The sequence below is a fragment of the Oratosquilla oratoria genome, chromosome 40, assembly GCF_046742065.1.
Source record: "Oratosquilla oratoria isolate Oo_2021 chromosome 40, ASM4674206v1, whole genome shotgun sequence".
NCBI classification, from domain to species: Eukaryota; Metazoa; Arthropoda; class Malacostraca; order Stomatopoda; family Squillidae; genus Oratosquilla; species Oratosquilla oratoria.
In genome coordinates, this window is record NC_134816.1 from 13443183 (window position 1) to 13455682 (window position 12500).

General features: G+C 41.3%; 1 protein-coding gene across 1 annotated transcript in view; it reads left to right on the forward strand.

The window, feature by feature from the left end:
- The window catches only part of LOC143020437 (uncharacterized), a 9113-nt gene extending 3133 nt beyond the window's left edge, over positions 1 to 5980 (forward strand). The window contains exons 2-5 of the mRNA XM_076176857.1: positions 1881 to 3041; positions 3135 to 3617; positions 3795 to 3913; positions 5884 to 5980. Of these exons, the coding sequence (XP_076032972.1) occupies positions 1881 to 3041; positions 3135 to 3617; positions 3795 to 3913; positions 5884 to 5980 (1860 nt within the window). The remainder of the gene's footprint in view (positions 1 to 1880; positions 3042 to 3134; positions 3618 to 3794; positions 3914 to 5883) is intronic.
- The last annotated feature ends 6520 nt before the right edge of the window (positions 5981 to 12500 follow it).

Genomic DNA, 12500 nt, shown 5'->3' on the forward strand with positions numbered 1-12500 from the left:
AGGATGAGGTGGATGGATGGGGTGAAGGGGGCTTTGGGGAAGAGGGGAATGTCTGTTGACGAAGGACGGGAGAGGACAGAAGACAGGGGTGAATGAAGAATGGTTGTATATGGATGATGTTGTGATGCAGGAGGTGGAATGGGTAACACGCAAAAGAGCATTATTACACGGAAAAGGAACCAGTAAACCCATCCACTGAATGAAATCTATTGATGTCTTCGTTACAAAGCAATATACAATATGTGTATCACCTTATTAAGAGTGGGTGTGAGGAGCGTTAGAGATAATCTCATCACATTCATACCAAGACCCTTCATCAGTTGAGTGAATTATTTAGAAAGAGATTATCAAAACAAATTAGGTATTTTCATGGGAGGGGCATTCTTTGAGGTGAGTAAAATCCCTGGCACGTGTTTACATAATCAAACTTTATGTCTGTGGGCGTATATATTGTATTGCTAAATACGTGAACGTACAATTTCTTCCTACTGTCCTTTGTAAGCATCTTCTTCTTGAATATTATTGACTGCTTCGGTCCCACTGCCATTTAAAGTAAATATAGTCCTCAAGTTGCACCCGTGATGTAACATTAAACCCATAAAAATTCGTTACAGATATCAAAATATATCGTTCGAAAATACGAGTGAAAATATATATATTTCTAAATGATTGTTACTATTTTCACTCGTATTTCGAACGATATATTTTTATATATATACATATACATATATATATATATATATATATATATATATATATATATGTATATATGTATATATGTATATATATATATATATGGAAATAAACTCCACTGCAAGGACTCGAACCTTTGCCTTAGCAACTGCTTGTTATGAAGCAAAGACGATAACTTTGAGCCAGCCATAATAATAAGCAGTCACTATGGCAAACGTTCGAGTCCTTGCGGTGGAGCTTATTTCCATTTGCCAGGACGATACACACACACACACACACACACACACACACACACACACACACACACACACACACACACACACACACACACACACACACACACACACACACACACACACACACACACACACACACACACACACACACACACTCGCACGCGCACACACACACACACACACACACACACACACACACACACACACACACACACACACACACACACACACATATATATATATATATATATATATATATATATATATGTATATATACATATATGTATATATATATGTATATATGTATATATATATACATATATGCATTTATATATATACATACATATACATATATATATAAAACCAGTCGACCCACACACCTAGGACGACCACCTTTCCAAGTAGCCCAAAGTCCGCCCGTGGCGAGCTTCTTCGTAGATCAAATGGGTCTTTGGTCTTGATAATCTGAAAAGATAATTTGAAAAGAATAGAATAAGTAACACTTCTAATCTAATCCCGTCTAAAAGAATTGTACTAGATAGGTACTGCAATGCAGCATGATACACGTTTTAATTTATCCTATTTTTCTGGAAGGGGGCAGTAAGATTGTAACTATTTTTTTTAACCCTAGAGCATTCAAAGTAGAACTATAAAAAAGCAGTCTTAAAAGATGGAAAACTAACATAGGAGCCGGGGTTCCTTAGAAGTCGGGGTTCCTTGGGAGCATTGTCCAGGTAGGTGCACTGGTTGCAACGTTAAAAAACCAGACGCACATGCAGACATTTTGTCCATCCCATTACTTGCAGCGGCGAGACTATAAGCCAAAATATCGCATAGAAGCACATGTGGGGGACTATGGACAAAGAATGTGTAGAAATAGCTGGCATTCGGCCTTGTGTGGGTTAAGTCCATATTACGCCTGTACTACAGACATTTGTATCCTCATGAAAGCACAACCTAGGCCCTGTCGAGCCATCTTTCGGCCAGGAGGGGTCGTTTGCTACTTTTGCGTACGCTAAGTGCGTGGCAGAACTGCTTGCCACCCCACTACCTAAGGGATGTCATCTGATATCCTATGCAGACGATGTCGCCCTAGTGGTGACGGGGAGAGGAGCCAAGTTTAGAAAAGCACAAAAAGCCCTTGCTGACATATCAGAGAAGTGCAATGTGCTTGGCCTTAAGATATCGCCACCAAAGACCAAGGCCATATGTATTGGCGGCAAAAGGCCCTTGGCAAACAGACTACTCCTACAAGGGCATGAGGTAGAGTGGGTAAAAGCACACATGTACCTTGGCGTATGGATAGACTCCGGGCTGTCATTTAAGACAGAGGTGGCTTACCTCCGGGAAAGGGCCCTTGCCCGGATAAATGTCATGAGGTCTTTGGCAACCAGGGAAGCCGGGGCCACTAGTAAGGTTCTCAGGACCTTCTACGTAAGCGCGATAAGGCCACTGCTAGACTATGCCCTTGCTGGCCTCTCTAAGATCCAGATATCCAAGATAGACGCAGTACAAAACAGGGCCCTGCGCGTCATACTTGGTGCACCACCCTGGACCCTGGTTGCCAACATGCAACAAGAGACGGGAATACTGCCGGTCAGTGCCAGGATTTCACAACGTCTGGCCGCCTTCACTACCAGAGTCATCCAAAAGCAGCAGAACTCCTTCCTACAGCGAAGAATAAACGCGGCCCTGCAGCAGGACCCTGAGGTTTTCCCGATGAACAGATGGTCGGCGAAGCTCGCGCGACGCATCAGGGATTTACACCTGCAGGACCTCATCCTACTAAAAAGGAGGGATGTACCGGTGGATGGATATGTGCAACCTCCGCCCTGGGAGAGTCTACCAGCCAAGATCTCAATAATGGCGATGAGGCGTAGTGCACCACTACCGCAACTGCGGGCGAAAGCTGTGGAGACTATGAGGGCCGTCACACCTGAAAACTCCGTGGTGTATTACACCGACGGATCAGTAGATGCTGAGCGTAGGACGGCGGGTGCGGCGTTTGTCACACAAGACACACGACAGGGCGCTCGCTGCTCAATGCAAGCGGAGGGAATTGCAGTGGGGCTGGCGCTGACCCACGCCCTCAACACCCACCAAAGCCATGTTGTAGTACATACTGATAGTCTGTCATTGATACAAAGTATCCATAATGACATACATCAAGACTATGTACAACTAATGACATCTTTGCTGTTTCAGATAAGGTCACTCCATGAGCAAGGACGGATAGTCGTCCTTAATTGGATCCCCGGACACATCGGCCTGCCGGGGAACGAAGAGGCAGATAGGAAGGCAAGGAAACCAGCGACCAATCACCATATGGACGGCGGGATTGGTGTGCTCCCGAGTCCGGCAGAGATCTTGACCATCGCCACAAGAACACTGACCCGGCGAGAGGTAGAAAACCACAAGTTGATGGCGCCCATGAGGCCGTCAGCCCTGTGGTACAAGAGGACTTCCAACTATGAGAAGTTGGCCACAGGAATGCGCCTCTCCAGGCCGCAAGAAGTGATCCTACATCGACTTAGGCTAGGATATCGATGTTTTTGGGAGATTGCGGGACGCCAAGAAGACTGCCAACACTGCGGCGCGGTGGGGGCCAATACGCTGGTCCACTACTTGACTACCTGTCCAGCGTCTGCATTTCTTCGAGCGGGTCCTGCCACTTCACCGGAGGGTCTAGTGAGTAGGCATTTGGGCGCGATCAACCCAAACCGGCTACGGCTCCTAACGGAGGTATCACATACCAGATAATGCCACCCATATTATTATTTTTATATTCTTGATGAATACACACTGAATATATAGCCTATGTACAACAAGCATATCCGCTCACCATGACTTTTTCTTTCTTTACAGCAAAGACGACTGGCCGTCCTTACCTGGGATCCCGGAAGGCATGGACTGAGACAAAACGACACATCAGACCGGGAGACAGAAGAGTACCGAAGAGATGGCTGCCAGCATATTAACCTTTAGTATTGTAATACATTGTAAAAGTCCTTCAGAATTAATTGGAAGTAGCGGGTTGTGACCCCCGCAATTTTTTATTTTGTAAATACTTGCAATAAAAAAAAAAAAAAAAAAAAAAAGGTGTCCAGCCCAGTTCTTTTCTGTACTCGTCACAAGCGGTGCGCGACTCAGGTCACTCTGCAGTCACTTTTGTGGTTAGGGCAGGCCTCCGAGACCTGCCTGCCGACCCAGCCTAGGTCGACACTCGCGCTAACCAGAATAAAGCCACCAAACTCACTCGAGTTTCTTCACTCCCGCGGCACCAAAGCATAAGTAATACCGCGTAATGTTACAAAGTTCCACGAGGAGGAGCTCACAGGACGTTTTTCCCGGAAGGAGGCTCTCGTTCCTTCCTCCAGGAGCAGGACGGCGGCGCCGGTGTGTCCTTCGACCGTTATCACCAAAGTCGCCTTCTTATGTCCTGCTCTCCGTCCTTGGCTCCATAGTTTCTAGTCGGCGCATTCAGCTGCCGTTCCTCTTTTTTATTTTATTATTATTTTTTATTCGGCTCGTTGTGCTTGCTGGCTGCCTCTGGCCTTTGCGTTTGAGTCTCGTCGAGGGGCCAAAATTTTGTCCGTTTGTCGTCGCCGAAGTCCCCCAAAAGTCCTCGAGGTTCTTCGGGAAGACGACGAGTCCACGACTGGAAAACAGACTTCCCGGATGATGGATATTTGGGTACACGCTTGCGTGTGTGTATGCGTGTATGTATATAGGTATGTGTGTGCGCATGTATGTATATACGTATGTACGTACGCATATATGTATATACGTATGTGTGTGCGCATGTATGTATATTTGTACGCATGTAGACATGCGTATATGTGACTATGGATATATGTGTGTGAGCATACGTGTATATAGGAATGTATGCATGTATGCTTGTATGTATGCGTGTACCTATATACGTATACTTGTATGCATATACCTAAGCATGTATGCATATATGCAAGTATGAATGTAACTATATAGGCATACGCATGTGTGTATATACATATATGTTTATATGTGTGTATATTTATGGATAGACATGTATGCATGTGTAATTACGCATATATGTGAACACGTATACGTGAATATATAAATGTATACATATATCCTTGTATGTATGCATACCTGTGTATAAGCGTGTACGTATATATATGAAAGTGTGAATGTATGTAGGCATTCACATGTGTATGTATGCACATACGTAACTTAGGACATATGCATATATATATATATGTACACATATGTATACGTGTGCATGATAACATATATGCATGTCTGCAAGTCTTCATATATGCATATATGTATGTATACATGCATTTATGCATGCACGTATATGCGAATGTATGTATATACGTATGTACGTATATATATATATGTGTATATATATATATATATATATATATATATATGCATGTATGCATCCGTGTAGGTATGCATATATGGATGCTTACATGTATGCATGTACGATTAAATATATGCATGTATGTGGATGCATTTATGTTAGTATGCATATATGCATGCACCTATGTATGTACTTATATATAATTGTGCATAAGGATATATATATATATATATATATATATATATATATATATATATATATATATATATACACATGTGTGTACGTCCGTAAGTATACGTGTGTATGTGCATGTATACATGTGTGCAAGTAGAGCATTTATGCATGTATGTGTATTAGCATACATGTATGCATTTAATCAATTATATATGAATGCATGCATCTACGCATGTAAATATATGCATATGTGTGCATTTATGTATGTATGTATGAATATATGCATGCATGCATATATACATGTGCGCAAGTATATATGAACGTATGCACTGATATATGCGTGTATACGTACTGTATATGGGTGTATGGATATATATATGCATGTATATATTCATGATTGTATGTACTATCGCCTGAACTTATAACGTACAGCTTTGTCGCGTTTCCAGACTCGTCCAGACCAGCCATCAACATGGGCGCATTCCGTGCTTGGCTCTTGTCGAGTACGGACCTACGCCTGGAAGTGTGAAACTGTCGCCATGACACCGTGCTTAGTGGTTACTAACGAGCTGTGAACCCCTGGTGACCGAACGAGCGCTTACGACGATCGCTGGACATAGCGGCCCACGCCTTTCACCATGGCTGGAGCGAGTGGTGGACAGGAACTCGGAAACAATTTAGAGGAAGAAAGAACTGCAATAGTATTATTGAAAAGTGACCTGCGTCTAACTGATAGCGAGTCGGATATGGAAATGCAATGGCCAACACATGTAGATGCAGCGGATAAGAAATGGCAGGAGATAGTCAACAAGAGAAACAGGAGGCGACGAGAGTAAGCACGACAAAACAGCGGAAGTGATAGTTAAAGTGCCCGGCACAAGAAACTGAATACTGATTCATGTGCTAGAAAAGAAGCCTTGGTGCAAGAAAAGGACCAGCAAATCAGTGTGACAGGAGCGGAAGAGACGAGCAAAGTAAGTACAGAGAGGAAGAAATACTACTTTCCGAGTGATACGCAGCTGACGTTTCACGAACAATATTGTTATGGGCCGCTACGCTAGGAAGGGAGCGCAAACAATTCAAACCACTTCTCAAAGAAAGGCGTAACAGAACGTACTTGACTGTGGAAGGAGATGAGGCAGTGCAGATACTAACCACCGTAGGATTTGATAATGTCATTATGGAGGTACCTGACCCTAGCGAGAAACTCACCAAAGTAATAGTATTCATGTACCCTATTATACTAGAACCTAACTTCCTATTGAACGATGAATGCTTTGTTTGGGCTAAACGTCGTGAGGTAAGAGGTGAAATAAACAGAATAAAGTAGTTGGTCTTATGAAGGGGGATGTGCCCGAAAAGGTATTTATATCTGGTATTGGATATAGAAAGGTAGTAAAATTTATAGATCAGCCAGTGTTGTGTTACAAGTGTTCAGAGTGGGGACATATGGCCTGGATATGTCAGAGCGACTTGCGGTGTCGATACTGTGGAGGCAAACACAATTCCCAGGAATGTACTTGTAGTAGCAAAATAAAAAATGGGCATTGTGTTACTCCACGGTGCTGCAACTGTTCTGGCGAACATAACGCCGGCTCCGTGCTATGCGAAAAGAGGCCACAGCTGCGCACAGTGCAACTGCAAAGTACAGGGGAAGAACAACCTTGTAAACGAAAAGAGCTGCGGCCAGTCGAGGAACCACCACTACCGCCCGGAAACGTATGGAAAAAAAGGATGGAATAAAATGGAAAATTGCCGACGAATAGAAACGGAGCTACATCAGGTGTCATTCCGATGACACCTAAAAGAACTAAGGTGCCAGGAGAACTGTGGGATATTGTCGACGTAGTATGACAACTACAACAGGAAATTCGCACACTGCGGAAGATGGTAGAGGAAAATAAAAAGACCATGACTAAACGACATGAAAAACACAGCGAAGGTACAAGACAAACGAGTGAAGTGAGAAATACTGTTGATGGAAAGAGTAATACCAGGGCAACTTCGTTATGGGGCCCTGGAAAATCTGATGTGAGAGATGAAATAATTCACAAGTGGGCCAGTATTCCTGAAACATTGCATGACAAAATATTGAAACAGATAAAATGTATAATTGATGCTTGCATAAATGAAAATACAAAGGTAGATGGGGGTAATAGATAATGGGTACTAAGAGTTTAGATATCCTAATTTTGGAATGTGAATGGTCTACACTCTAGAACCACTGATGTACATGCTTATCTGATGTTATACGATATAGATGTTATAGCCCTCCAGGAAACGGCTACTGAGGATGATACTATATTAAAACTGCGAAATTATCAGAGCTACTACCTAGCAGCAGATAGACAAAATAATATTAGAGGTCTATTAACATACATTAAAAAGACATACCATCTGAACTGATATCCTATGGTATAAGAAATAAAATAGAAACTCTAATTGTTAAGATCTATACTGAAGGAAATACAATACTCATCGTCAACATGTATGTGCATCCACATAAATTTGACAGTGATGATATGCCAGTACTTATGTAATGATGTATGTTTACTAGTTGGTGATATCAATGCTAGACATGAACAACATTAATGGTCGAAGATGGTTACACTTTTTAGAGGAACTGGATGATATCAATATGCTGGGTTACAATGAACCTACTCACTTACGTGGAGGGAGGTTAGACTTTGCTGTGCTTTTCATTATGTTTGGTTTTTCAGCAAATGCTAATGTAGTCAGTAACCTTGTAAGTGATCATTTTCCTTGTCAGTTCTTATTCATATTGACAAAATACAGAGGAATGGACAGAGACAAAGGTACAAGTTGCCAGAAAGCATAAATAACGAACTAATGGCAACTATACAAAAATGGTATGCTGCATATGAGATGGAGGATGTTGATGGGTTTTTTCGGGACCTATTACAGGCAGTCTATCCTCTACCAACAAAATGTAATTTTAAAGGGGTGAGCAGAAGAAAACATAATTATGCTAATGATAAGTTTGTTTAAGGATGGAACAAACTACTCAAAAACGCGCATAAAGACAGGAGTGCGGATCAAAGCAATGAGAGAATTAAAGCAGAACTGGTCGAAACTGCGAAAAAGTGTACAGAAAACAAACAAGAAGCGAAAAATAAATAATAGATGGATTTTTTTTATGTAAAATTGGCAAAACAAAAAAAATAGGGGATAGATGGAAAGAGGTAAATAAAGTTAGGGGAATTCATTGTATGAGAAGTTCCTTCCCCGATGCTAAAGAGAAAACTAATGAACTCGTCATGAAATGGTCTAAATCTACTCGTCTAAATGAACTACCATCAGAAGTGCAGACCTCGTTAAAAGAAAGGAGGAGCTTTAGAAAAGATATTGTACAGTGTCAGATTACACTACCCGCTGATACATGTTAACCTATAACACACGAAGAATTACTTAATGTTTTTAAAATATGGAAAATCAACAGCACCAGGAAATGATTGAATAACCTATGTTATCGTTAATTGCTTGGCTAGAATCAAGAATGGATCGTTATTAGATCTGATCAATATGTCATATGAAACGGATTATTTACCTCAGGAATGGAAAAATGCTATAATTGTATCGGTTCCAAAGAGCAATGATGACTTTCGTCCAATATCCATGACGTCCTGCTTCTGTAAAACTATGGAAAGGGTAATACTAAACAGATTGTTATACTAGATTGAAGGGTTATTGTCGCCGAATTTGTATGGTTTTATGCAAGCAAAAAGCACTGCTGACTGTGTAATGAACTGCTTAAATAATCCTGAGGCTACCTGCAGGGCATTCATAAATATAAAAGGATCATTTGACCGGGCAAATAAAGAGGTGAAATTAGAAGAACTTGTGAACTTGGGAGTCACCGAGAAACTACTTAAGTGGATACAAAATTATACGAGTGATAGAAAGGCAAGAGTGTGGCTACAAGGGTTATATTCTATAGATGAAGAGATCATCAAACTTTTCCTCTACTTTTCCTATCAGTCTCTTTTCTAATATTCTTTCATAAAGTTCTGCCATGGGTGGTATAGAATATATTCCCCCATATTTTTTTTGCAGTCCGTATTGTCTCCTTTATTTCTATATATAGGGCATACTATATATTTATTCGAATCCTCAGGTACTTTTCCTACAACCCAGCATTTCCTCAAGATGTCTTTTACCCATGGAATCCCTTCTTCCCTAATGTTACAGGGTCCTCATTAAAATGTACGTACCCTTTGAAAGACAGTAAGTGCAGTATTTTTTTTTTTTTTTTTACATTAGTACAAGATTAAGGCTTTAAGTTAAAGAGTGTGATGAAATAAAAGAAAAGTTTAGTCTTTCCCCTTAGTCCAGTCTAGTTCCCCCACCCACTGCGTATATCCAATATCACAGTTACTCGTGATGTCATGGAATGAGTACATTTTTCTGAGACACCCTGTATCTAATGTCTCGGATGGAATCGTGTCTGCTGCTGCTGCTGCTTTGACGTTTCTCATTTGTTTTAAGGACATTTCTGTTTCATTATGTGTAAATGGTCCTTCGTCTGATTCTAGAATTCCATTTCTATTGCTCTCTGGTTTATTTGCTTCCTCGTTATTTCGTATATTCAACAGGATTTTGAAATCATTATTTTCATCTTCTGTTAATTTCCTTGGTGTCTATGAACAGTTGTTCGCCATGACCATCCTTAACAGCATATGGCTGCAATGCTGATGCCCTTCTATAGCTATAAGTTATGCTGTGAATTAGCTTTCTGGTTTCTTGTCAATCTTGTTCCAGGTCTCTCTCTATTTTCTCTTACGATATACCTTTTTCATTGTTTTTCACTCTTTCTGCCTCTCTTCTAGCTTCAACATACTCCTCTTGATCTTCTTTTCTCTTTGTTCCCATCCATTTTCGGAATTTCTTCATCTTCTTTTTGAAAGCTTCTTTATCATTTTCGGCCCACCAGAGATTTTTTTTTAATGTTTTACATTGTATGATGTCTTACATTGTATAACTTCCTTCGCAAGTCTTATGATCGTCAAATGGAAGGCGTTCCATCCCTCTTCTAAATCTTCCACATCTTCGGCTCTATTTTCTCTCAAACTGCATTGGGATGCTTCTTTACAGTTTTCGTCTATCAGATTTGGCAATTTGTAGTGTATCCACAACCAGCCTGTTGTCTGAATCGCATTTCTGAACATTCTTTTGTTCTTTGTTGGCATGAGATCAATTACGAACTTGTCGGTGAATTCTTGCTGTATGGTATTCCACCTGCACCAAGTCCAATTGTGAATTTCTTGATCATAAAAACAATTCATGACACTCATGCACACAAAAATCGAGGAACCATTCCCATTGATGTGTTCTTTTCGCTGTGTGCTCCTATGACGTGTTCTGTTCCTTGGGGATCTTTTCCAACGTGTCCAAACAGGTCGCCCATGATGACTATATCGTCGTCGTTTGGTAAGTCATTCTTAACACTCTGGAGGTCTTCATAGAACACTTCTCTTTCTTCTGCCGGTGTATCTTGCTTGGGTGCGTAGACTTGTATAAGATTTAAATTAATTTAATTTGCAAAAAAAAAATATATATATATCTTTTTTTTCTGCTCCTCCACAATATATTAATTGATAGTTACCATGCAAGACCCTTGTGCCTCTTCCTGCAAGTCTTGTTTCATATAAACCAATCAACGTGTCAACTTTCCTTTCCTTCATCAGTAAAATCAGGTCCTCCTTTCCTCTAACCGTTCCCACATTTAATGCAGCCACTCGCAAAATTATCAATAGAAAGCTCTTACTATTATTACAAAGGCAGGGTCCATTTCCGTGTGGTCGTTGATCAAGATTGACCTCAGGGTCCCGAGGCAAAACGTGGGTTTCTTGAGCACTATCACACATTCCCCACCTTGCTAGGCCTGTCTGTCGCAGATCTTTCGAGACTGCGAATCGGTACCCCTTGGCGTCAACTCCCTTCCGGTCACAGGTCTCTTTGCACCAAACCCAAGTAGAAGACGCCACTGGGAACGGGCCTTCTTAGCACTTGGTTAAAATGAAGCTTTCTCTCTTGTCCAAGTGAGGAGTGGAAATCCTTGGATAGCGACAGGTAATATATCGTCTGCACTCTGCAGACCGCAACTGATGATCCTTCAGCTCCGGTTCGAGGGGGTCCTCCTTCGAGTTCTCCGAAGCCTCTTGACTTTGAGGCAGAGTCGACTGTGAAGAACCTCTATGGTTTATCTGTCCAGTAATATTATTCATTTATACTTTTATTTCTATTCTATTTTAACTAGGATATTACCCATGCTTAAGCTTTGAATAGATGTTTTTTTTTCTAATATTTCATTGATCGAAAGAATGTGCTAAATGGGTGAATAAGATCGTCTTTTTTTAGCCAGAATAAAACTACTTCGAATCCTGTGCAACGTGACGTCATGTCGGACGCGCTGAAACTTGACGTCACCTCTCTTGGCCATAAGTTGTCTCTGTTGTCGTGACGTCACCACTCTCGCTTAGGTGGCAGCCAATCAGTCGTCTCCGTTTGCTGCATGACGTCACTGTTCTCAACCAATCGGTCGTTTCGGTTGCCGTGACGTCGCGACTCTCGGTTCGCTCGCAGCCAGTCGTCAGTAATTTTGGAATGCTTCGGACAGACAGCTCTTTTATTATATATATTCATTTTTTTTTTTTAAATTTAATTTCATTTTATTTTCTTTCATTTTGTTTCACTTTCCAACGATGGCCTTGTGCTTGAGTTGGGGTCTTTTTTTTTTCCCGAGATCCTTTCGGGCTCGGGGTCTCTGAGCTGGAGAAGATCCCTCTGAGAGGTTCTTCTTCTTCTCTTCTTCTTTTTTTTTTTTCTGGAGGTAGAGATCTGGATTCGAACCGGGACCGCCGTAGTGGCCGACGGGAACTCATTGCGCCATCGAATCGGATTGTGTGTGTGTGTGTGTGTGTGTGTGTGTGTGTGTATTTGTGTATGTGTGTGTTTCTTTTTCTAGGTCCATAGTGGTTTCTTGTTGTCCATACCAGCCGTTCTTCCTCTTTATTGTTCATTTCTTTTCT